This window comes from Salvelinus fontinalis, chromosome 3 (genome assembly GCF_029448725.1).
Source record: "Salvelinus fontinalis isolate EN_2023a chromosome 3, ASM2944872v1, whole genome shotgun sequence".
Taxonomy (NCBI): Eukaryota; Metazoa; Chordata; class Actinopteri; order Salmoniformes; family Salmonidae; genus Salvelinus; species Salvelinus fontinalis.
This window is the reverse complement of record NC_074667.1, coordinates 42,481,326-42,507,542: the sequence shown is the minus strand read 5'-3', so window position 1 is coordinate 42,507,542 and position 26,217 is coordinate 42,481,326. Positions and strand designations below refer to the sequence as shown.

The 26,217-nt window shown below is 42.6% G+C and overlaps 1 protein-coding gene across 2 annotated transcripts in view; it reads right to left on the bottom strand.

The window, feature by feature from the left end:
• LOC129849236 (nuclear ubiquitous casein and cyclin-dependent kinase substrate 1-like) overlaps positions 1–11,073 on the bottom strand; it is a 35,484-nt gene extending 24,411 nt beyond the window's left edge. For both annotated transcript variants that reach the window (XM_055916183.1, XM_055916191.1), the window contains exons 1-4: positions 10,788–11,073; positions 3,595–3,644; positions 3,403–3,499; positions 3,164–3,210 (exon numbers count right to left, since the gene is read on the bottom strand). In XM_055916183.1, the coding sequence (XP_055772158.1) occupies positions 3,164–3,210; positions 3,403–3,499; positions 3,595–3,644; positions 10,788–10,804 (211 nt within the window). In that variant the 5' untranslated portion in view covers positions 10,805–11,073. The remainder of the gene's footprint in view (positions 1–3,163; positions 3,211–3,402; positions 3,500–3,594; positions 3,645–10,787) is intronic.
• Between the last annotated feature and the right edge of the window lie 15,144 nt (positions 11,074–26,217).

The window sequence follows — 26,217 nt, the reverse complement described above, 5'->3', positions numbered from 1 at the left end:
CGAGACATGATGTCCCAGATGTGCTCAATTGGATTCAGGTCTGGGGACCGAGCGGGCCAGTCCATAGCATCAATGCCTTCCTCTTGCAGGAACTGCTGACACACTCCAGCCACATGAGGTCTAGCATTGTCTTGCATTAGGAGGAACCCAGGGCCAACCGCACCAGCATATAGTCTCACAAGGGGTCTGAGGATCTCATCTCGGTACCTAATGGCAGTCAGGCTACCTCTGGCGAGCACATGGAGGGCTGTGTGGCTCCCCCAAAGAAATGCACCCCACACCATGACTGACCCACCGCCAAACCGGGCATGCTGGAGAATGTTGCAGGCAGCAGAACTCAGTGTGAACCTGCTTTCATCTGTGAAGAGCACAGGGCGCCAGTGGCGAATTTGCCAATCTTGGAGTTCTCTGGCAAATGCCAAACATCCTGCACGGTGTTGGGCTGTAAGCACAACCCCCACCTGTGGACGTCGGGCCCTCATACCACCCTCATGGAGTCTGTTTCTGACCGTTTGAGCAGACACATGCACATTTGTGGCCTGCTGGAGGTCATTTTGCAGGGCTCTGGCAGTGCTCCTCCTGCTCCTCCTTGCACAAAGGCGGAGGTAGCGGTCCTGCTGCTGGGTTGTTGCCCTCCTACGGCCTCCTCCATGTCTCCTGATGTACTGGCCTGTCTCCTGGTAGCGCCTCCATGCTCTGGACACTAGACACAGCAAACCTTCTTGCCACAGCTCGCATTGATGTGCCATCCTGGATGAGCTGCACTACCTGAGCCACTTGCGTGGGTTGTAGACTCCGTCTCATGATACCACTAGAGTGAAAGCATCGCCAGCATTCAAAAGTGACCAAAACATCAGCCAGGAAGCATAGGAACTGAGAAGTGGTCTGTGGTCACCAACTGCAGAACTACTCCTGTATTGGGGGTGTCTTGCTAATTGCCTATAATTTCCACCTGTTGTCTATTCCATTTGCACAACAGCATGTGAAATGTATTGTCAATCAGTGTTGCTTCCTAAGTGGACAGTTTGATTTCACAGAAGTGTGATTGACTTGGAGTCACATTGTGTTGTTTAACTTCTTATGGCTGCAGCCCGACGTCGGTACACTTATGACAGCCAGCTCAAAGTGCAGGGCGCGAAATTCAAAATATATATTTTTTTAAATATTTAACTTTCATACATTAACAAGTCCAATACAGCATATGAAAAGGTACACATCTTGTGAATCCAGCCAACCTGTCCGATTTTTTTAATGTTTTACAGGGAAGACACAATATGTAAATCTATTAGCTAACCACGTTAGCAAAAGACACTACTTTTTTTTACGCCAACAGTTTTTTACTCCATCAGTAGCTATCACAAATTCGACCAAATAAAGATATAAATAGCCACTAACCAAGAAACAACTTCATCAGATGACAGTCTGATAACATATTTATTATATAGCATATGTTTTGGTAGAAAAATTTGCATATTTCAGGTATAAATCATAGTTTACATTGCAGCTACAATCAGAAATTGCACCGAAAGCAGCCATAATATTTACAGACACCAACGTCAAATAACTAATTACTCATCATAAAACATTTCTGAAAAATACATAGTGTACAGCAATTGAAAGACAGGCATCTTGTGATTCCAGACAATATTTCCGATTTATCAAGTGTTTTACAGCTAAAACACAATAGAGTGTTATATTAGCGTACCACAATAGCCAAAAACACAAGCAATTTCCCATTAGCAAAAGTTAGCGATCGTAACAAACAAGCAAAAGATATATAATTTTTGACTAACCTTGATTTTCTTCATCAGATGACAGTCCTATAACATCAGGTTATACATACACTTATGTTTTGTTCGAAAATGTGCATATTTAGAGCTGAAATCAGTGGTTACACATTGTGCTAACGTAGCATCTTTTTCCCACAACGTCTAAACAGCAACGATATTTTTCTGACACGTTTTCTGACACATATTCTGACCAAATAGCTATTCATAAACATAAGTAAAAAATACATGTTGTATAGGAAATGATAGATCCATTAGTTCTTAATGAAATCGCAGTGTTAGAATTCTAAAAAATAACTTCATTACGACATCCAGCTTCGGTATAGCTGAGTACCCCAAAGTTGGGCGCCCACGACTAATTCACATGCACGACAGATATATGAATTAGCATCATAAAATGTTTCTTACTTTTGGTGATCTTCCGTCAGAATGTTGGACACGGTGTCCTTTGTCAAGAACAGTCGTTGTTTGGATTCAGAACGTTCATTTTCCCTCTCGATTTAGCACGCACACTTGCCAAGTGGCACAAAGCTCTCCAAGTCAACAAACGGAAGAGAACGGAACACGGCAAAACTCCCGAAAAATGTTCAATAATCTGATGAAACTATATTGAAAAAACATACTTTACGATGATATGGTCACATGTATCAAATAAAATCAAAGCCGGAGATATTAGTCGTCCATAACGACAGCTAAACAGAAGGCAAATCCATGTCCCTTTCGCGCGCTCCAGAAAACAGAAAATGGACGGTCACGTCATACAAAGAGCTGTTATTCCACCTCAGACCAAGATAAACACGAAATTTCTTCTCTCGCCGCCTCTTGACACCCAGGGGAAGGTGTATGAAGTGCACGTAGACTTACGTATCATGCCCATGTATAGGCAGGGAGTAGAAGAGAGCCTCGGTTTCAGACATTCCACTTCCTGGTCAGGAAGTGTGCTGCAGAATGACTTCTGTTTCACTCAGAGAAATAATTCAAACGGTTTTAGAAACTAGAGAGTGTTTTCTATCCAATAGTAATAATAATATGAATATTATACGAGCAAGAATTGAGTACGAGGCCGTTTGAAATGGGCACATTTTATCTGGCTACTCAATACGCCCCCTGCAGCCAAAACAGGTTAAGTGTTCCCTTTATTTTTTTGAGCAGTATATTTAACTATCGATTTCTCTCTCCCCCATATCACTAGTTGAATCCTAACCCCAAACTTGAACCATAGCCTCCTCTTCAGGACATTTTCCCTAACGTCAAGCTTGAACAACATCTCCACTACTGAAAGGGATCATAGATTTATCATAATTCATCACAAATTAAGACAAACATAATATTGTCAATCAACCAGTTGATGAATGGAAAATGTCAGAATGGCTTACCTGCTGAATCATTTTTGGATTTGGAGAGTTTTTCATCAGAATCCTCACTGAAACAAAAAACAACAATTGAGCAACAAGACACCGCCTCTCTACACACCAAGTCTGTTTTTTATAGAACCACCAAATCTTGAGTTGAACGCCCTCAACTCATATTTCTAAATCAGGCATGATGCCTATGGAAGATGTACACTGAAGTTTGAGTCAGGACTCAGCCGTTTGCTGCGGTTCTCTGGGCTCACCTGTCCTCCTGCGAGTTCTTTGACCGCTTGCGCTTCACCTCGCGAGGAGCCGCACGAGGCTTCTTAGGCTTGTCTGAGTTCTTCCCATACTCCTCATCTACAAGGGAATTAAAAAGGGGTTACACACACAGCTTATCTACAGGGGAAAGGGGTTGCAGTTGCACACACGTACACAAACTCTTGCTCTCTCACCTGCGTCATCAGATTCCTGGAATTGTGAGTAATTCACCACCTTCTTGTTCCTGTGAAGTAAACACAAACAGAGATTTCCTATCCTGTTTCTAGTCAATAGGATGAGGACTGTTGTCGTAAGACAAAACATGCAGAAATAATCATCATGACAGCCTTCACTAGCAGTTACATGCTGTCAGGGGGACCCAGTTAACACTTTACCCCCCATCCCTAGCAAACATTGCTGATTAAACTAATTGCATTTTAAACTGAAGTTCATGATTAGTTGGTCATTGGAGGCAGTTGTGTTAGCTGGGGCAAAAGTGTGACAACAATCAGGCCCTCGAGGACTGGAGTTGCTCCTCCCAGGTACAAGTCAAAAGTCTAATGTGGCTTCTTCTCCTTCATCTGCACCGATTTCAACACACACAGGGTGGATGAAAGCTATTTGGAGGACAGGGCTCTAAGTGCCGCCATTTTGGTCACATAAGCTCCTAAATATTTTGCTGTGCAAACTGTCATTTTAAGTTGGAGGCACCAGTTCTCAGCCAGATTATAATTGTTGTAATGATTAGGCGTCACTGTACTGCTTTTCCTAATCATGAAAAATGACTACAGAGAAAACTGCCGTTCTCTAGCCTAAACCATTCAAAAGTTGTGACCATATTATCATCGCTACATTTTGCTGGATGCATCGCCGCTGGGGGTTGCATTTTACACGCAGAAACTATTTTTCTTACTTTTGTCATTTACCAGACGCTCTTATCCAGAGAGACTTATAAGACCAATTACGGTTAAGTGCCTTGCTCAAGGGCACAGACTTTTTCTTCACCTAGTCGTCTCGGGGATTCGAACCAGCAACCTTTCGGTTACTTGGCCAACTCTCTTAACCGCAAGGCTACCTGCCACCCAGGTAACCATGTAGCGGGCCGTGAACACCTTGTTCAGTCATGACATTACCTCATTAGTTAGTTAACAACCTGGTAACTTCACCAGTATATCCAAACATTTGGGTGCACACAAAGAATGTTAAAAGGACAGCTACTTCAGGAGATCAATGATCATAGCATAGAATTAATGATTGTCATGTTATAACACAAACGTGCCATTCTTAAAGAGAGTGTACAATTTTCAACGCATTTCGATAGAATTATGCACCGTTTCCTATCCTCCTGATTTCCGCTTACAAGCAAAAACCAAAGCAGGTAGTACCAGTGACTCGCTCAATACAAAAGTGGTTAGATGATGTGAATGCTACACTACAGGACTGTTTATCTAGCACAGACTGGAATATGCTCAGGGATTTTACCTAGTCACCGTGCTTCTACATCTGCATTGCTTGCTGTTTGGGGTTTTAGGCTGGGTTTCTGTACAGCACTTTGAGACATTGGCTGATGTAAATTGATTCAATGGCATTAAGGAGTATACCACCTCAGTCACCGGCTTCATCAATAAGTGCATCGACGATGTCATCGAGTGACCGCACGTACATATCCTAACCATAAGCCATGATTACACCAGCTCTGGCGCTCAATGAATGTGGCAGGGCTTGCAAACTATTACGGACTACAAAGGGAAACCCAGCCTCGTGCTGCCCAGTGACCCGAGTCTACCAGATGGGCTAAATGCCTTTTATGCTCGAGTCAAGGAAAGCAACACCGATGCATGCATGAGAGCACCAGCTGTTCCAGACGACTGTGATCACACTCTCCATAGCTGATGTGAGCAAGACCTTTAAACCGGTCAACATTCACAAGGACACGGGGCCAGACGGATTACCAGGACATTTACTCAGAGCCTGCGTGGACCAACTGGCAAGTGTCTTCAACGTCATTTTAAACCTCTCCCTGACCGAGTTTGTAACACCTACGTTTCAAGCAGACCACCATAGTGCCTGTGCCCAAGAACGAGAAAGGGTAACCTGCCTAAATGACTACCGCCCCGTAACACTCAGCGCCTCAACCTCAGGTGGCTGAAGACATTTGGCTTGGCACCTAAAACATTTATAGGCACAATTGAGAGCATCCTGTCAGGCTGCATCACCACCTGGTATGGCAACTGCACTGCCCACAAACACAGGGCTCTCCAGAGGTAGTTGTGGTCTGCCCAACGCATAACCGGAGACAGACTACCTGCAATATGGGACACCTACAACACCCAATGTCACAGGAAGACCAAAAAAAGTTATTTGCAGTGCCCACAAAGAACAACTACCCGAGCCATTGGCTGTTCACCCCGCTATCATCCAGAAGGCAAGGTCAGTACAGGGGCATCAAGCTGGGACCGTGAGACTGAAAAACAGCTTCTATCTCAAGGCCATCAGAATATCAAATAACCATCACTAGCACAAAGGCACAAAGGCTACATAGTCGTGGCCAAACGTTTTGAGAATGACACAAATACTAATATCCAAAGTTTACTGCTTCAGTGTCTTTAGATATTTTTGTCAGATGTTACTATGGAATACTGAAGTATAATTACAAGCATTTCATACGTGTCAAGGGGTTTTATTGACAATTACATGAAGTTGTCGCAAAGAGTCAATATTTGCAGTGTTGACCCTTCTTTTTCAAGAACTCTGCAATCTGCCCTGGCATGCTGTCAATTAACTTCTGGGCCACATCCTGACTGATGGCAGACAATTCTTGCATAATCAATGCTTGGAGTTTGTGGGTTTTTGTTTGTCCAACCGCCTCTTGAGGATTGACCACAAGTTCTCAATGGGATTAAGGTCTGGGGAGTTTCCTGGCCATGGACCCAAAATATTGATGTTTTGTTCCCCGAGCCACTTAGTTTTCACTTTTGCCTTATGGCAAGGTGCTCCATCATGCTGGAAAAGGCATTGTTCATCACCAAACTGGATGGTCGGGAGAAGTTGCTGTTGGTACCATTCTTTATTCATGGCTGTGTTCTTAGGCAAAATTGTGAGTGAGCCCACTCCCTTGGCTGAGAAGCAACCCCACACATGAATGGTCTCAGGATGCTTTACTGTTGGCATGACACAGGACTGATGGTAGAGCTCACCTTGGCACCCGGAAAAAAGCTTGTCTGGAGAAGACCCAAACAATCGGAAAGGGAATTCAGAGAAAATGACTTTACCCCAGTCCTCAGCAGTCCAATCCCTGTACCTTTTGCAGAATATCAGTCTGTCCCTGATGTTTTTCCTGGAGAGAAGTGGCTTCTTTGCTGCCCTTCTTGACACCAGGCCATCCTCCAAAAGTCTTTGCCTCACTGTGCGTGCAGATGCACTCACACCTGCCTGCTGCCATTCCTGAGCAAGCTCTGTCCTGGTGGTGCCCCGATCCCGCAGCTGAATAAACTTTAGGAGATGGTCCTGGCGCTTGCTGGACTTTCTTGGGCGCCCTGAAGCCTTCTTCACAACAATTGAACCACTCTCCTTGAAGTTCTTGATGATCCGATAAATGGTTGATTTAGGTGCAATCTTACTAGCAGAAATATCCTTGCCTGTGAAGCCCTTTTTGTGCAAAGCAATGATGCAGGTAACCACGGTTGACAGAGGAAGAACAATGATTCCAAGTACCACCCTCCTTTTGACGCTTCCATTCTGTTATTCGAACTCAATCAGCATGACAGAGTGATCTCCAGCCTTGTCCTCGTCAACACCCACACCTGTGTTAACGAGAGAATCACTGACATGTCAGCTGGTCCTTTTGTGGCAGGGTTGAAATGCAGTGGAAATGTTTTTGGGGGATTCAGTTCATTTGCATGGCAAAGAGGGACTTTGCAATAAATTGCAATTCATCTGATCACTCTTCATAACATTCTGGAGTATATGCAAATTGCCATCATACAAACTGAGGTAGCATACTTTGTGAAAATTAATATTTGTGTATTCTCAAAACATTTGGCCACAACTGTACATAGACTTGAAACCACAGGCCACTTTAATAATGTTTACATATATTGCATTACTCATCTCATATGTATATACTGTATTCTATTCTACTGTATCTTAGTCTATGCCGCTCTGACATTGCTCATCCAAATATTTATTTATTTTTAAGTACTTTGAACGGATGGTCGTGGTTCACATTATCCCAGAAACCCTAGACCCTCCAATTCGCATACTGCCCCAAAAGATCCACAGATGACGCAATCTCAATTGCACCCCACACTCCCCTTTCCCATCTGAACAAAAGGAACACATATGTGAGAATGCTTTTCATTGACTAAGCACAGCATTCATCACCATAGTGCCCACAAAGCTCATCCCTAAGCTAAGGACCCTGGGACAAAACACCTCCCTCTGCAACTGGATCCTAAAGTTCCTGACGGGCCACCCCCAGGTGGTAAGGGTAAGCAACAAAACATCTGCTATGCTGATCCTCAACATGGGGGCCCTTCAGGGGTGTGTGCTTATTCCCCTCCCGTACTCCCTGTTCACCCACGACTGTGGCCAAGCACAATAGTGGTAGGCCTGATCACCGACGAGATAGGCTACCAGGAGGAGGTCTGAGACCTGGCAGTGTGGTACCAGGACAACAACCTCTCCCTCAACGCGAGCAAGATAAGGGAGCTGATCGTAGACTACAGGAAAAGGCGGGCCGAACACACCCCCATTCACATCAACAGGGCTGTAGTGGAGCGGGTCGAACTCTTCAAGTTCCTTGGTGTCCACATCACCAACAAACTATCATAGTCCAAACACTCCAAGACAGTCGTGAAGAGGGCACGACAACGCCTATTCCCTCTCAGGAGACTGAAAAGATGTGTCACAGGTCCCCAGTTTCTCAACAAGTTCTACAGCTGCACCATCGACAGCATCCTGAACGGTTGCGTCACCGCCTGGTATAGCAACTGCTCGGCATCAGACCATAAGGCGCCAACAGAGGTTAGTGCGTACGGTCCAATACCTCATTGGGTCCAAGCTACCTCCCACCCAGGACCTCTGTACCAGGCGGTGTCAGAGGAAACCTCAAAAAATTGTCACCGTCCCCAGTCACCCAAGTCATACTGTTATCGCACAGCAAGCGGTACCTGAGCGCCAAGTCTCGGTCAAAAACGCTCCTTAACAGATTCTACCTCCAAGCCATAAGACTGCTGAACAATTAATCAAATGGCCACCCGGACTATTTACATTGACCCCCCCCCCCCCCAACCTTTGTTTTGACACTGCTGCTACTCACTGTTTACTATCTATGCATAGTCACTCTAACCCTACCTACATGTACAAATTACCTCAACTAACCAGTACCCCTGCATATTAACTCAGTACCTGTACACCTGTTGTTGTCAGCGCATGTGACAAATACAATTTGATTTGTAACTTTTATATTAGTAAAGTTGTTTTTAGATTATACGTTTTTGGATACTGAGCACAATTTATCACAAAGAGATCTTTAGATCGTTCATTTCACACTGATAAATTCCTCTCAGGGAATCAAAAGGAAGATTCAATGACTTCAATGTAATGTAGAGCCAGAAGGGCAAAGATGGATGCAGATTAGAGAAACATAACTCTAGGAACCACACCTGGTTCATATAAGATGCACAACTCAGTATGGTTCTTCTCATCTCCAGTAAGTAGAAAACATATGCATCAAAATGCAGCCAGCACAATGTATTTCCAATTATTCCAAATCAAGGCGCAACAGGATTTCATCCACCTCAGTTCCCTCTATTCCACCACACCCCCAAATACACTCAGCCATCAATCATGCATCAGCCGTATGCGTTTTGATGTTGAAAAGTTCCCTCACACAGATGACCATAGTTTCTCTAGGAAACTGGACGCTTGTGTCTCACTTCTCCAGTTTCAATGGCTCATTTGGGAAAGTGGATGAGTGGAATGGGTTAACACACACTACAGAAGACCAGTGCTGTAGGTGACACAGCTGACCACAGGCAGGTGCTCAATGTAATACACACCTTTAGAGCTGTATAATATACACACACAGGCATGAGGCGTGCATAACCTACATACAGTGGTCTTGATCTCGAATACACACACACCCTTCTATTTTCCCATCCCCCTGACCTAACACACACCAAAGTGATTGGAAACATTGTCTGTAATAGTAATTATAGGTTACCAACGTACCTCATATGGTTAAATGTGCTAGCGGGGGCAAGGGAGGTCAGGGCAATGAACGCTTTTACAAGCGAAGGCCCTGTCGCCACCGTGAAGACCTCAGACATACAGGCCCGAAAGACAAAGCCCTGACCACCACTAGAAAAGCAATCGCCATGAGCTCAAACGGGGGGGGAAAGACATTTAAAAAAGAAGGACCCACGCATTACCTGGGAAAAAACGGGAACAAGGGGAGGGGCAACCATCGAGGCTACATTGATACTTTGTTGCATATTCGTGTGCAATATCGGTTACATTGTTGCAACAGTTGCTTGATAAGCTTCCGCTACATTTTATTAACAAGCAACGTCCATGTGTGTTTATCTTGCGAAATAGGTTATTTTCTTCGCTCAAATGCGACCCTCTCGGTCTTTTCAGGCAGCGAAAAACTAGGCGTGGGGGGGGGGTGACTTCTAAAGCCACTCCGCCCCCTGCTATCAGTGAAAATGTAGCTCCTCAGCTCTCCCTTTCTCGTACCGCGTTTTCACTCAAAACCAACAGGCTGCCGTCGCCCATTTCACATTTCATTGTTCCCTAATAAGACCATAGAATAAAACAATTGCGCTTCTACGGTGGATAGCCTACTTGGAACTAGTGTAGACGTCGCTAGGCTGCGTGTTAATAAGATCACATCCCATGAGGCGATGTCCACCTCCTGTCCTGTTTTTTTATTAACGTTTCAGAGGCTCCCGTGGATGAATGGGTAGCCATATTCCCCAGTCTGGTCTACCTCCCCTCTCACACAAAATACCATGACATACCACATTCCAGGAACACATAAAACCAAGGTAAATATAACTGAAACATAAGGGTATCGCACCAAATGATATTCGAGTAGGATCGGTTTTTGTAGACATGATTCACACCAGATGCACGCACTCTCGCCAAGGCGCGCGCAATATAGGCATTTTCACCCCGCCATGGCGAACGAACAGTCCACATTGCAAGGATTCATGCTAGTAAGTGCGTGCACAAGTAGAAAAAAAAATACATTTACATAAATGTTTCATCAAATAAACGGAACTGTGGCCAAAAACACAACATGGTAGAGACGTACGTGTCTCCTGTAAAGGCAGCGTGCACGCCACACTGCCTCAGCGAAGGACATATTAGAAAAACGTACCTCACTGGTCTTGACATTTTGCAGAAATACTGTAGAGGTTAAGAATGTAAGAAAGGGGAAAATAAATCCAGGAAAATAAAAATGAAATCGTCCCGCTCTGCAACTCCAATGGGCGCAACGAAACGTTCCAACGCCCGAGCTACTGCGTAAAACGAAATATACGGGAACGAATTTCTTTTCCAAATGCGATTTTAGTTTAAATTGTACCTTGAGCTTCTCAAAATGGTGAATAAAACAAACTGAAACTGCAGCATGTGCGCAACCTAACAGATTGGCCCTAGGGCGGGCTCTTGGCACAGAGGACCGCCCATCGTTGCCGCTGAAAGGAGAGCATCAACACTCCAAAGCTTCTATTGGGTAGTTTGAATTATGATTTCCTTTTTGGTTGGATCTTCTAGTTGCTCATCAAACTCAGTTGTTCAACCAATTTACCCTCCCCCCTTTCAACGATAGGTTGAGACAGCACTACTAAGAAAACAAAAAGAGGCCCTCAGTGTGGATGTTAAGTTGCCGGAGTTTGTGTCCGAAATGACCGCAATGTAACTTTTTTTATTGGGAAGGATGCGCGGCCGGCCAGCATAGTAGTTACATGAATGGCTGTAGTAGGCAATGCATATTAATTTGTAATATATTTTCCACTGAAGGAGGCTTGTTGTCCTGACACTGTATGTATCCTCAGGCACCACCATGCAGCCATTCCCAGGCACCAGAATAGGCCTATCTGGTAGATAGATCTAAGTTGCAACCTGAATTGCACAGAAGACAGAGTCAGGTATAAATGTTGTTCTACAGTCTGAAAAAGTGAACATTCATAATCTCCACCAATATCATAATGTCCATACAACAATCTAATGTGAAATTCAAAGAATATTTAAACAGAAAAATGTGTCAGGTTTTACATTATAGTTTCTCCCTGTCAATATACTGATTAGCCCTTTCATAGACGGTAATGCTAAGCCTCTACCATATACTGCAAATGCATAGACGCTGCCAACAAGCACCGTCTTAACATAAATACATTTAGGCAGAATAGTTTTGGAAACATTTGCAACTTAACTTTCATATCGACGAGAAATAATAATACAAAATAATGTTGAACTACTACACATCGTTAAAGGGCTAGGGTTCCCGCAAGGCCATGTACTGTACCTATATTTTTCTATGTTTCTTTTCTTTTGTGTTATTGACTGTACGTTTGTTTATGTGTAATTCTCTGTTGTTGTTTTTGTCGCACTGTTTTGCTTTATCTCGGCCAGGTCGCAGTTGTAAATGAGAACTTGTTCTCAACTGGCCTACCTGGTTCAATAAAGGGGAAATAAAATAAATAAAGGTTTGTGTACGGAAGACGAATGCGACCATCTGATTTAATTAGCTACAGTGCCTTCAGAATGTATTCACACCCCTTGACTTTTTCTAAATTTTGTTGTGTTACAGTGTAAATTTGAAATTCATTAAATTGACATTTTGTGTCACTGGCCTACACACAATACCCAATAATGTCAAAGTGGAATTATGTTTTTAGAAATGTTTACAAATTAATAAAAAATGAAAAGCTGAAATGTCTTGAGTCAATAAGTATTCAACCCCTTTGTTATGGCAAGCCTAAATAAGTTCAGGAGTAAAAATGTGCTAAAAAAGTCACATAATACAATGGACACTCTGTGTGCAATAATAGTGTTTAACATGATTTTTGAATGACTACATCATCTCTACCCCACACATACAATTATCTGTAAGGTCCCTCAGTCGTGCAGTGAATTTCAAACACAGATTCAGTCACAAAGACCAGGGAGTTTTACCAATGCCTCGCATTGGGCACCTAGTTGTAGATTGGTAAAAAAAAAAAAATGCAGACATTGAATATCCCTTTAAGCATGGTGAAGTTATTAATTGCACTTTGGATGGTGTATCAATATGCCCAGTCACTACAAAGATACAGGCGTCCTTCCTAACTCAGTTGCCAGAGAGGAAGAAAACCGCTCAGGGATGTCACCTTGAGGCCAATGATGACTTTAAAACAGTTACAGAGTTTAATGGCTGTGATAGGAGAAAACAGAGGATGGATCAACAACATTGTAGTTATTTTACAACACTCATGTGGTGAAAAGAAGGAAGACTGTACAAAACATGTATCCTGTTTGCAATAAGGCACTAAAGTAAAACTGCAAAAAATGTGTCAACGAAATGAACTTTATGTCCTGAATACAAAGCATTATGTTTGGGGCAAATCCAACACATCACTGAGTGCCACTCTAAACATTTTCAAACATGGTGGTGGCTGCATCCTGTTATGGATATGCTTGTCATCAGCAAGGACTATGGAATTTTGTAGGATAAAAATAAACGAAATAGAGCTAAGCACATGCTAAATCCTAGAGGATAACCTGGTTCAGTCTGCTTTCCAACAGACACTGGGATACAAATTCACCTTCAGCAGAACAATAACCTAAAACACAAGGCCAAATATACACTGGAGATGCTTACCAAGACCACATTGAATGTTCCTGAGTGGCCTAGTTACAGTTTTGACTTAAATTGGCTTGAAAAGCTATGGCAAGACTTGAAAAGGACAGTCTAGCAATGATCAACAACCAACTTGCCAGAGCTTGAACAATTCTAAAAACAATGATGTGCAATTATTGCAAAATCCAGGTGTGCAAAGCTCTTAGAGACTTATGCAGAAAGACTCACAGCTGTAATCGCTGCCAAAGGTGCTTCTACAAAGCATTGACTGAGGAGTGTGAATACTTATGTTACTTCGATATTTATTTGCAAAAATGTCAAAAAACATGTTTTCACTTTGTCATTATGGGGTATTGGGTGTAGATGGGTGAGAAAAATTAATCCATTTAATCCATTTTTAATTCAGGCTGTAACACAACAAAATGTGAAATAAGTCAAGGGGTAATAATACTTTCTGAAGGCACTGTATCTATAGCTTCTCCGAATACCTGTGTGTAACAGAAGGACGCCAGAAACGTGTTGTAACTTAAAAATATATACAAATATTGTCGGCTGCAACTGTGTTAAAATTAAAACACTGAAACAATTAAAACGGTTAAAAATTGTGCAGTAAATTTATATTTTATATGAATTAAATTATTTTTATGTGATATGAAATTACAGGGCTTTCAGTTTTTAGAACTGTATCATAATTGAGAATCGATTTATGTTTAGATTAATTAAGTATTTGGCTGTTTAGTCTGCCAGAGCCAATTTACCTCTGAACATAACACATAAGGTCCTCAGTACATTCTTGGCCTATATACTGAGCTGATGAACATGGGCTATTTTTACACTAAATACCTTCATGCTATATTGATGACAAGACAATACTGCTATGAAGGGTGTGCTATTCTGGAACAATCTTTATTTAAAAAATGTCCTGCTGTTTAGTCATATGCTTTTCTTTGTTTACAAAAATCCTTGAAATTTGAAGAGATGGTCTTATGATGAATGAGAGGATTGTGCTGAGACTGTTTGATTAACCTATTAGAATATGTATGTTGTACTTCTTTCACAGTTGTTTTTCTTCCTCCACAGTCAAGTGAGAAGCTGGAACCATTGTGGACCTCCAAGGACATGAATCCATTCATCTATTCAAGGCCTCTATTACCTGCATTTAGTCTGTGCTACAACGCCCCAAGAGAGCAATGGTAATGATAATGTAATTAATTTCAATAGAGAACATTAGAAACCGCTCTCCCAGAGGCGGCGCTCCTAGTGGCCGAAGACTTTAATGCAGGGAAACTTAAATCAGTTCTACCTAATTTCTATCAACATGTTAAATGTGCAACCAGAGGGAAAAAAATCTAGATCACCTGTACTCCACACACAGAGATGCATGCAAAGCTCTCCCTCGCCCTCCATTTGGTAAATCTGACCACAATGCTACCTCCGGATTCCTGCTTACAAGCAGTACATACCCCATCCAGAAGCCATGGATTACAGGCAACATTCGCACTGAGCTAAATGGTAGAGCTGCCACTTTCAAGGTGCGTGACTCTAACCCGGAAGCTTATAAGAAATCCTGTTATGCCCTCCAACGAACCATCAAACAGGCAAAGCGTCAATACAGGGCTAAGATTGAATCATACTACACCGGCTCCGATGCTCGTCTTATGTGGCAGGGCATGCAAACTGTTACAGACTACAAAGGGAAGCACAGCCGCGAGCTGCCCAGTGACACAAGCCTACCAGACGAGCTAAATCACTTCTATGCTCGCTTTGAGGCAAGCAACACTGAGGCATGCATGAGAGCATCAGCTGTTCCGGACGACTGTGTGATCGCTCTCCGTAGCCGACGTGAGTAAGACCTTTAAACAGGTCAACATACACAAGGCTGCGGGGCCAGACGGATTACCAGGACATGTGCCGACCAACTGGCAGGTGTCTTCTCTGACATTTTCAACATGTCCCTGATTGAGTCTGTAATACCAACATGTTTCAAGCAGACCACCATAGTCCTTGTGCCCAAGAACACTTAGGCAACCTGCCCAAATGACTACAGACCCGTAGCATTCACGTCGGTAGCCATGAAGTGCTTTTAAAGGCTGGTAATGGCTCACATCAACACCATTATCACAGAAACCCTAGACCCACTCCAATTTGCATACCACCCAAACAGATCCACAGATGATGCAATCTCTATTGCACTCCACACTGCCGTTTCCCACCTGGACAAAAGGAACACCTATGTGAAAATGCTATTCTTTGACTACAGCTCAGCGTTCAACACCATAGTACCCTCAAAGCTCATCACACAGCTAAGGATCCTAGGACGAAACACCTCCCTCTGCAACTGGATCCTGGACTTCCTGACGGGTCACCCCAGGTAGTAAGGGTAGGTAGCAACACATCCGCCATGCTGATCCTTAACACTGGAGCCCCTTAGGGGTGCGTGCTCAGTCCCCTCCTGTACTCCCTGTTCACCCACGATTGCATGGCCAGGCACGACTCCAACACCATCATTAAATTTGCAGACGACACAACAGTGTTAGGCCTGATCACCGACAACAACGAGACAGCCAACATGGAGGAGGTCAGAGAACTCGCCGAGTGGTGCCAGAATAACAATGTATCCCTCAACGTAACCAAGACTAAGGAGATGATTGTGGACAACAGGAAAAGGAGAACCGAGCATGCCCCCATTCTCATCGACGGGGCTGTAGTGGAGCAGGTTGAGAGCTTCAAGTTCCTTGGTGTCCACATCACCAACAAACTAGAATGGTCCAAACACACCAAGACAGTCGTGAAGAGGGCACGACAAAGCCTATTCCCCCTCAGGAAACTAAAAAGATTTGGCATGGGTCCTCAGATCCTCAAAAGGTTCTACAGCTGCAACATCGAGAGCATCCTGACTGGTTGCATCACTGCCTGGTACGGAAGCTGCTCGACCTCCGACCGCAAGGCACTACAGATAGTAGTGCGTGCGACCCAGGACATCACTGGCACTAAGCCGCCTGCCATCTAGGACCTCTATACCAGGCGGTGTCAGAGGAAGGCCCTAAACATTTTCAAAGACCCCAGCCACCCCAGTCGTAGACTGTTCTCTTTACTACTGCATGGCAAGCTGTACCGGAGGGCCAAGTCCAGGACCAAAAGGCTTCTCAACAGTTTTTACCCCCAAGCCAGAAGACTCCTGAACAAGTAATCAAATGGATTCCCGGACTATTTGCATTGTGTGCCCCCCCCCCCCCCACCCCTCTCTCACGCTGCTGCTACTCTCTGTTTATCATATATGCATAGTCACTTTAACTATACATTCATTTACATACTACCTCAATTAGCCCGACTAACCTGTGCCCCCGCAGATTGGCTATCCGGACTATCAGCATTGTGTCCCAGCACCCACCACCCGCCAACCCCTCTTTTACGCTACTGCTACTCTCTGTTTGTCATATATGAATAGTCACTTTAACCATACCTACATGTACATACTACCTCAATCAGCCCGACTAACCGGTGCCTGTATATAGCTTCACTATTGTTATCGCCTCGCTACTGTATAGAGCCTCGCTACTGTAATTTTTCACTGTCTTTTTTTACTGTTGTTTTTATTTGTTTACTTATCTATTGTTCATCTAATACCTTTTTTTTAACTTAAAAATTGCGCTGTTGGTTAGAGCCTGTAAGTAAGCAATTTCACAAAATAAATTTGTGAAAAGTGATAAAGGCATAGATCATTCTGGAAAAAGGTACTGACTGCAATATAAAGAGCTCACTCCATATTGATTCAGTGACATAGGAAGTTGAATATCTACTTGGCGTACTGAGGAGAGGGAAAGTTGTCTGTAGATGTTTCTAGTACACAGCTGATTGGGTGGCCTGTGATGAGCGGACTAGTTTGCCAATGGCCATCCAGTGGCAACTGCTGTATCCTGCCCTATTTGTCCCCACCGTCCCCACGTGACAAATAAACTTTGATTTGATTTGATTAGAATATGAATAAAGAGTAGGCCTACTCCACGGAGGCTGCACGAGTAGAATGGACAGAGTTTTTTTCAGGGGAAAAGGGATTATAAATAACTGATGTCCATCACGAACGATCCAAAGGGTTGTGTAGTAGATCTTTCCATAACTCAGGGTCAAGTGGCCTGTTCAGGAAGCAACGTTACACTATGTTTAGATATACAGTACCAGTCAAAAGTTTGGACACACCTACTCATTCCAGGGTTTTTCTTTATTTTGACTATTTCCTACATTGTATATTGATAGTGAAGACATCAGAACTATGAAATAACATATATGGAATCATGTAGTAACCAAAAAAGTATTAAACAAATCAAAATATATTTTATCTTTGAGATTCTTCAAAGTAGCCTTCTCTCAACCAGCTTCATGGGGTAGTCACCTGGAATGCATTTCAATTAACAGGTGTGCCTTGTTAAAAGTTAATTTGTGGAATTTCTTTCCTTCTTAATGAGCCAATCAGTTGTGTTGTGACAAGGTAAGGGTGGTATACAGAAGATAGCCCAATTTGGTAAAAGACCAAGTCCATATTATGGCAAGAACACCTCAAATAAGCAAAGATAAATGACAGTCCATCATTACTTTAAGACATGAAGGTCAGTCAATCTGGAAAATTTCAAGAACTTTGAAAGTTTCATCAAGTGCAGTCGCAAAAACAATCAAGCACTATGATTAAACTGGTTCTCATGAGGACCGCCACAGGAAAGGAAGACCTAGAGTTAACTCTGCTGCAGAGGATAAGCTCATTATAGTTACCAGCCTCAGAAATTGCAGCCCAAATAAATGCTTAGTAACAGACACATCTCAACATCAACTGTTCAGAGGAGAGTGCGTGAATCAGGCCTTCATGGTCGAATTGCTTCAAAGAAACCACTACTAAAGGACACTAATGAGAAGAAGAGACTTGCTTCGGCCAAGAAACACAAGCAATGAACATTAGACCAGTGGAAATCTGTCCTTTGTTCTGATGAGTCCGAATTTGAGATTTTTGGTTCCAACCGCCGTGTCTTTGTGAGATGCAGAGTAGGTGAACGGATTATCTCTGTATGTGTGGTTCCCAGCGTGAAGCATGAAGGAGGACGTAGGATGGTGTGGGGGTGCTTTTCTGGTGACACTGTCTGTGATTTATTTGGAATTCAAGGCACACTTAACCATCATGGCTACCACAGCATTCTGCAGTGATACGCCATCCCATCTTGTGGGACTATCATTTGTTTTTCAACAGGACAATGACCCAACACACCTCCAGGCTGTGTAAGGGCTATTTGACCAATAAGGAGAGTGATGGAGTGGTACATACGATGACTTGGCCTCCACAATTACCCGACCTCAACCCAATCGAGATGGTTTGGGATGAGTTGGACTGCAGAGGGAAGGAAAATCAGCCTAAAAGGGATACGCATATGTTGGAACTCCTTCAAGACTGTTGGAAAAGCATTGCAGGTGAAGCTGGTTGAGAGAATGCCAAGAGTGTGCAAAGCTGTCATCAAGGCAAAGGGTGACTACTTTGAAGAATTTAAAATATAACATATGTTTTGATTTGTTTAACACTTTATTGGTTACTACACGATTCCATATGTGTTATTTCATAGTTTTGATGTCTTCAATAGCATTCTACAATGTAGAAAATATTGACAATAAAGAAAAACCCTTGAATGAGTAGGTGTGTCCAAACTTTTGACTGGTACTGCAAATGTATCATGTAGAACAGATAGGGGTACTTGTCATAGAATATGGAATCATGTCAGATTTATTCATTCTGTTTCTATCTGCACCATTCACGTTTCACATCACTGACTACAGACCCAGTTTTTCTGTTAGATTTGTCCCTTGCCAGATTTTGTTGAATTTGGTTTGTGTGCTCAAATGAATAAGCCCAATTGTTGAGCACGAAACATCCCAATAGAGTAGCATCCCCTGGATCCAGTGGAAATATAGAAGGCTGTTGTAAAGTCATACCATTATCAGACAGTCTGAGTGGACCCCTGTTCTTTCTCCTTTCATTCCTCTAACCTCTAGTGTCAATCACTTATGTGCACCAGTCACGGATGAATCTGAGATAGACAATTAATTATGTCAAATAGAAATGAATTACACACAGCTAGATGTAACACTGGAGCTTGACAAGAACTACAAGTAATACAGGATCTTAACAAAAACCATTGTTTTTTAGGCTGGTGTGATTTAAAGTCTGCCCCCACACATGTGCGGTAACTAAGAGTAGGCTTTGCTCAAATTGTAGGCTGTGTTCAGTGCTGGCTTGGAGAGGGAAGTGTTGTCAAAGAGCTATGTGTGTGTGGGCGTGCGTGCGTGTGTGCATGTGAAATGTTTTCAGTTCTGGTTTGAAGTCATGTAGAGCTGAGAATTGGACAAAACTGCTGCAGTGTTGATAGATGTTATTACAACTATGTAGTGAGCATAACTGCGTAGAGATCCATGATCATGATACTGTGTACATGTATAAAATAACATTGTGAGCAATACAGGTGAGCAATGCAACATTGACATTTTAAGTGTAGTATTGAATAAAAAATGAATTCACTGATACATGACAAACATTGTGAGGTGTGTTACAGTCAGAGGCATTGTGTGGTGTGTATGGAAGGTGTGTACATGAGACCTGTGGATTGTAAATGTATGAGGTGAGGCAGCTTTAAAAATGCATGCTGTCTGTCTTCTCGAGTGTTCTGTGTGAGATCAGACTGTGCTCTGGCTGTCTGTGCTCAGGGCTGATACTGGAGTAAGGAGAAGACACGTTTCTATGGTAACCAGGTGAGAGAGTTTCTCCCCTCTACATCCCCTTCTTCTGCTTTCTTTCTCAATATTTTGCGATTGTAAGGCATGCAGTTTTCTCGGCACAAAAACACAGACAAAAAAGATTGGAGGAATGGGTTTCGATGTTCAATGTAGCCAAGGTTGTTTAGAGCAGGGGTTTACAAACTTTTTATATTCCTGTATCCCTTCAAACATTCAACCTCTAGCTGCGTACCCTATCTAGCACCAAGGTCAGCGCACTCCCAAATGTTGTTTTTTGCCATCATTGTAAGCCTGCCACACACATGCAATACGATACATTTATTAAGCATAAGAATGAGTGTGAGTTTGTCACAACCCGGCTCATGGGAAGTGACAAAGAGCTGTTAAAGGACCAGGGCACAAATAATATTCATTAATAATTTTGCTCTTTATTTAGCCATCTTACATATGAAACCTTATTTGTTCATCTAAAATGGTGAATAACTCACCACAGGTTAATGAGAAGCTGTGCTTGAAAGGATGCACATAACTCTGCAATGTTGGGTTGTATTGGAGAGTCTCAGTCTTAAATCATTTTCCACACACAGTCTGTGCCTGTATTTAGTTTTCATGCTAGTGAGGGCCGAGAATCCACTCTCACATACAGTTGAAGTCGGAAGTGTACATACACCTTAGCCAAATATATTTAAACTCAGTTTTTCACAATTCCTGGCATTTAATCCTAATAAAAATGTCCTGTCTTAGGTCAGTTAGGATCATCACTTTATTTTAAGAATGTGAAATGTCAGAATAATAGGAGAGAGAATGATTTATTTCAGCTTTAATTTCTTTTATCACATTCCCAGTGGGTCAGAAGTTTACATAGACTCAATTAGTATTTGGTAGCAATGCCTTTAAATTGTTTAACTTGGGTCAAACGTTTCGGGTAGCCTTCCACAAGCTTCTCACAATAAGTTGGGTAAATTTTGTGCGATTCCTCATGACAGAGCCGGTGTAACTGAGTCAGGTTTGTAGGCCTCCTTGCTCACACACGCTTTTTCAGTTCTGCCCACAAATTTTCTATAGGTTTGAGGTTAGGGCTTTGTGATGGCCACTTCAATACCTTGACTTTGTTGTCCTTAAGCCATTTTGCCACATCTTTGGAAGTATGATTGGGGTCATTGCCCATTTGGAAGACCCATTTGCGACCAAGCTTTAACTTCCTGACTGATATCTTGAGATGTTGCTTCAATATATCCACATAATTTTCTTTCCTCATGATGCCATCTATTTTGTGAAGTTCACCAGTCCCTCTTGCAGCAAAGCACCCCCACAACATGATGCGGCCACCGTGCTTCACGGTTGGGATGGTGTTCTTCGGCTTGCAAGCCTCCCCCTTTTTCCTCCAAACCTAATGATGGTCATTATGGCCAAACAGTTCTATTTTTGTATCATCAGACCAGAGGACATTTCTCCAAAAAGTATGATCTTTGTCCCCATGTGCAGTTCAAACCATAGTCTGGCTTTTTTTATGGCGGTTTTGAAGCAGTGGCTTCTTCCATGCTGAGCGGCCTTTCAGGTTATGTCGATATAGTACTCGCTTTACTGTGGATAAAGATACTTTTGTACCTGTTTCCTCCAGCATCTTCACAAGGTCCTTTGCTGTTCTTCTGGAATTGATTTGCACTTTTCACACCAAATTTTGTGAATCTCTAGGAGACAGAACGCGTCTCCTTCCTGAGCAGTATGACAGCTGCGTGGTCCCATGGTGTTTATACTTGCGTACTATTGTTTGTACAGATTAATGGGGTACCTTCAGGCATTTGGAAATTGCTCCTAAGGATGAACCAGACTTGTGGAGGTCTACAATTTTTTTCTGAGGTCTAGGCTGATTTTGTTTGATTTTCCCATGATGTCAAGCAAATAGTCACTGAGTTTGAAGGTAGGCCTTGAAATACATCCACAGGTGCACCTCCAATTGACTCAAATGATGTCAATTAGCCTATCAGAAGCTTCTAAAGCCATGACATCATTTCCGGGAATTTTCCAAGCTGTTTAAAGGCACAGTCAATTTAGTGTATGTAAACTTCTGACCCACTGGAATTGTGATAGAGTGAATTATAAGTGAAATAATCTGTCTCTAAACAATTGTTGGAAAATTACTTGTGTCGTGCACAAAGTAGATGTCCTAACCAACTTGCCGAAACTATAGTTTGTTAACAAGAAATTTGTGGAGTTGTTGAAAAACAAGTTTTTATGTAAACTTCCGACTTCAACTGTAGGTACGTGGTTGCAAAGGGCATCAGTGTCTTAACAGCACAATATTCCAAGGCAGGATACTCTGAGCGCATCCCAATCCAAGAATCTGGCAGTGGCTTCTGATTAAATTACATTTTCACAGAACTGCTTATTGCAATTTTGAAGTGAGGCTCTCTTGTTCAGATATCGATAAGTGGATTGGAGCCAGGACATGAAAGGGATAACGAATCCAGTTGTTTGCGTCATCCATTTCGAAAAAGTACCTGCCTAATTGCGCACCCAACTCAGTTAGGTGCTTCGTTAAATTCCATTTGACATTGTCCGTAAGCTTGAGTTCATTTGCACACTAAATATCATACAATGATGGAAAGACCTATGTGTTGTACTTGTCAATGCAGACAGAGAAAAGCTCCAACTTCTCAATCATAGTCTTAATTTTGTCCTGCACATTGAATATATTTGCGGAGAGTCTCTGTAATCCTAGATTCAGATCATTCAGGCAAGAAATAACATCACCCAGATAGGCCAGTCGTGTGAGAAACTCGGCATCATGTAAGGGGTCAGACAAGTGAAAATCATGGTCAGTAAAGAAAACTTTAAGCTCATCTCTCAATTAAAAAAAACATGTCAATACTTTGCCCCTTGATAACCAGGGGCCGGATTCACAAAACCTTCTTAAGAACAAATTTCTTCTTAACTGACATTTTTTTTTACTTAGCTATAGATTTAAGAAGAAAATTAAGCAAAGTTGCTATTCCTCAATAAAGTTATTGAAAATGTTCTTAAGGTTTTTCCTAAGTAAAAAGTTAAGAAGAAATGGGATTGAAAATAATGCTTTAGGATTTCTTGGAAATGTACTTAACTTTTGGACAGCTAAACCTTTGTCTTGAGACGAATGGATACTTTTGTAACCATGAACGTTTTCTTGCGCCACAGACACAGTTGGCTACCGGATATTTAAATACAGTAAGAATACAAATTAAACACGCATTATCTAGCTAGCTAGTAATTAACAATATATTACAATATTCTGGAAGTGTTAAATAGCTAGCAATATCTCGTCAATTTGCAAAGAAGAACTTGGCTAACTTAGCTAACGTTAACGTCGTTAGCTATGTTGGCTATAATGCCTTCACACGTTAGCTAGCTAATGTAGCAAACTAACTTTCCAGTCGTACAGTCCCTCTACCACCTTCTCTATGATGGACGACACCTTCTCCTCCAGCTGGTCCACATGGTCTCTCAGCTCCCTTCTTCTTAGTAGCTGACTTGATGTCGAACCACTTCTTTTTTACTGCGTCACTGTCCCTTGCCATACCCCCGACGGCAGAGACAGACTAGGCCACTCTCGCCCATCCTTTCTTTTTGGTCTCTGCAATGACCCTGCAGTTATCAGGTCTCCCCAACAGCAACCTTTTCCTGGCTGCTATTTACTCCACCATCACTTCAATCTCTTTTCTTGGTTATCCATTTTTGATTTTGATATAGCTAGTCTGATGGCTATAATGTATGAAAAATAGCTAAATAACCAAATCCGATCATCCCTGTCACATAGGGGTTTATTTATTGGTTTCAAGCACGTCACTAATGTCAATGCTACATAAGAAGATATTTACAAAGTTTTTAATAAAGATATCATTGGATAGTGCAGAAAATACACGAGAGTTCAGGGGCCTTGCTTTAACAAAGTTAACCAGTTTCACTGTAGTGTCCAAAACATCTTTCAAGCTGTCAGGCATTCCCTTGGCAGAAAGAGCCTCTCGGTGGATGCTGCAGTGTGCCCAAGTAACGTTGGAAGCAACTGCTTGCACGTATGTTACCACTACACTATGTCTCCCTGTCTCCCTGTCATGGCTTTTGCGCCATCAGTACAGATACCAACATGAGCAGCAGCTATGTTTGGCTACACACGGACCGTTAGTGGAATTCCCGCGAGAGAGTAACGGTTAATGTGATTGGGTGTTAATTATTTGACGAGGCTACCTGTATTTGACATTGTGTTGTTATTTTGCTGAACACTAGATGGTTTAATTTTATTTTTGGCAGTGAAGGCTACTGTAACGTCTGGAGAGTGATGGGTGTGGAGTCAGACGCAAAGAGCAGAAGGTTGATGGAAAAAACGCTTTAATGTCCTTTAGCACAGTAACCAGTTGCTAACATGGTTGAAGCCCAAAACACAGGCGCAACAAACCCAAAACCATAGTTACCAAAATAACGAACAGCGAAAACCCAAAAGAACACAAACACCACTAACGTAAAATAACAACAAGCCCGCACAAACACCAGCGGGCTAAACAAACTTAAATAACACCCATCCCAAAACCCCAACAAGGAACAGGTGAAAACAATTAGACAAAAACAAACGAAAAGGAAAAAGGGATCGGTGGCAGCTAGTAGACCGGTGACGACGACCGCCGAGCACCACCCGAACAGGAAGGGGAGCCACCTTCGGTAGTATTCGTGACAGCTACTCAGGCTACTCACCCAAATGTATAGCCCCGTCGGAAAATATAAATGGACTGTTTGAAAATGTGAAGAGAAACGAATGTAAAAAAACAACAACAAAAAAAAACATTTTTATTTGGCTTACCACCGACAGCATTGCAGTATGGGAATACCTGGTTTAGAAGAAACCGTTTGACACTCACCTTAGTAAAATTCCAAAGCAGACATCTTTCAGTGTTTCAGCTTTTTAGTGAACGTCAGGTACATGGAAAAAAGGAATTGATACTCTCTGCTACCTTGCCTTGCATCCATAGACATTTTTTTAAATTGTATTTTTATTTTGTATTTTTATTTGTATTTTTTGTTTTTTATTTTATCCCCAATTTTCGTGGTATCCAATCGCTAGTAATTACAATCTTGTCTCATCGCTACAACTCCCGTACGGGCTCGGGAGAGACGAAGGTCGAAAGCCGCGCGTCCTCCGAAGCACAACCCAACCAAGCCGCACTGCTTCTTAACACAGCGCGCCTCCAACCCGGAAGCCAGCCGCACCAATGTGTCGGAGGAAACACCGTGCACCTGGCCCCCTTGGTTCCGATCACAGCCGGTTGTGACACAGCCTGGGATCAAACCCGGGTCTGTAGTGACGCCTCAAGCACTGCGATGCAGTGCCTTAGACCGCTGCGCCACTCAGGATGCCCCTAGACATTTTACATATCTTATCAGCCTCTATGGGTTCTTGAGCTGCCAGGAACAGGTACTCCATTTCAAGAAAAGAATACTCTCAATTCCCTTGAACCTAAAATCAGTAACAGATTTAGGTCTGGGAAATCAGAGCAATCTCTGACATGAATGGATGAAAGCCAGTTTCCAAGGAATTTCCTACACCTGGGCTAAGAGCGAAGTAAAGTGGCTAAGGACTGGAATAGAACCAGGCCAAAGTCACTGTAGAGCTGGATCAGTAATACATCTTTCCCTGTGTTGTACTGTCACTTAGTGGTTGAACAATTATACTACACTTCATCCATATAACTGTCTGATCTTGTTTGTTAATATAATTTTTTTCGAGTTGAATTCACTTCACTATTAAACCACTCAGGGGCAGTGCAAGACTGATCAAGTTCTCCCATCCCGTAGCCTACTATGATCTATCCTCAAGTCTACAAATCTGAGAATGGCCATTGCCAAATTCAAACTTTGATTCGGGAAGTCTGATTCAATTGTTTGCTGACCTGAGAGGATTCTGGGTTCCCTGTTGATGAGCTTGTCCGTCAACAACTTATGTGTTTGTCCTTTTGGTGCTCTTACAACTGAGAGAAAGAGAGAGAGATAAAGAAAGAAAATACTCAGGGCTAAATTCATTTCCATGAATGAATTTCCTATTTACAGACTTACCACATGCCTTCTGGCAGAGATTTTTTTTTTTTATCCCTTGCTTTCTCTGTACTCCCTCTAAATGAGTTGCTCTGGGCGGTTCAGTGGAGGAGTGGACCCTACTTTAGGAGAGAGAGAGGGGGAG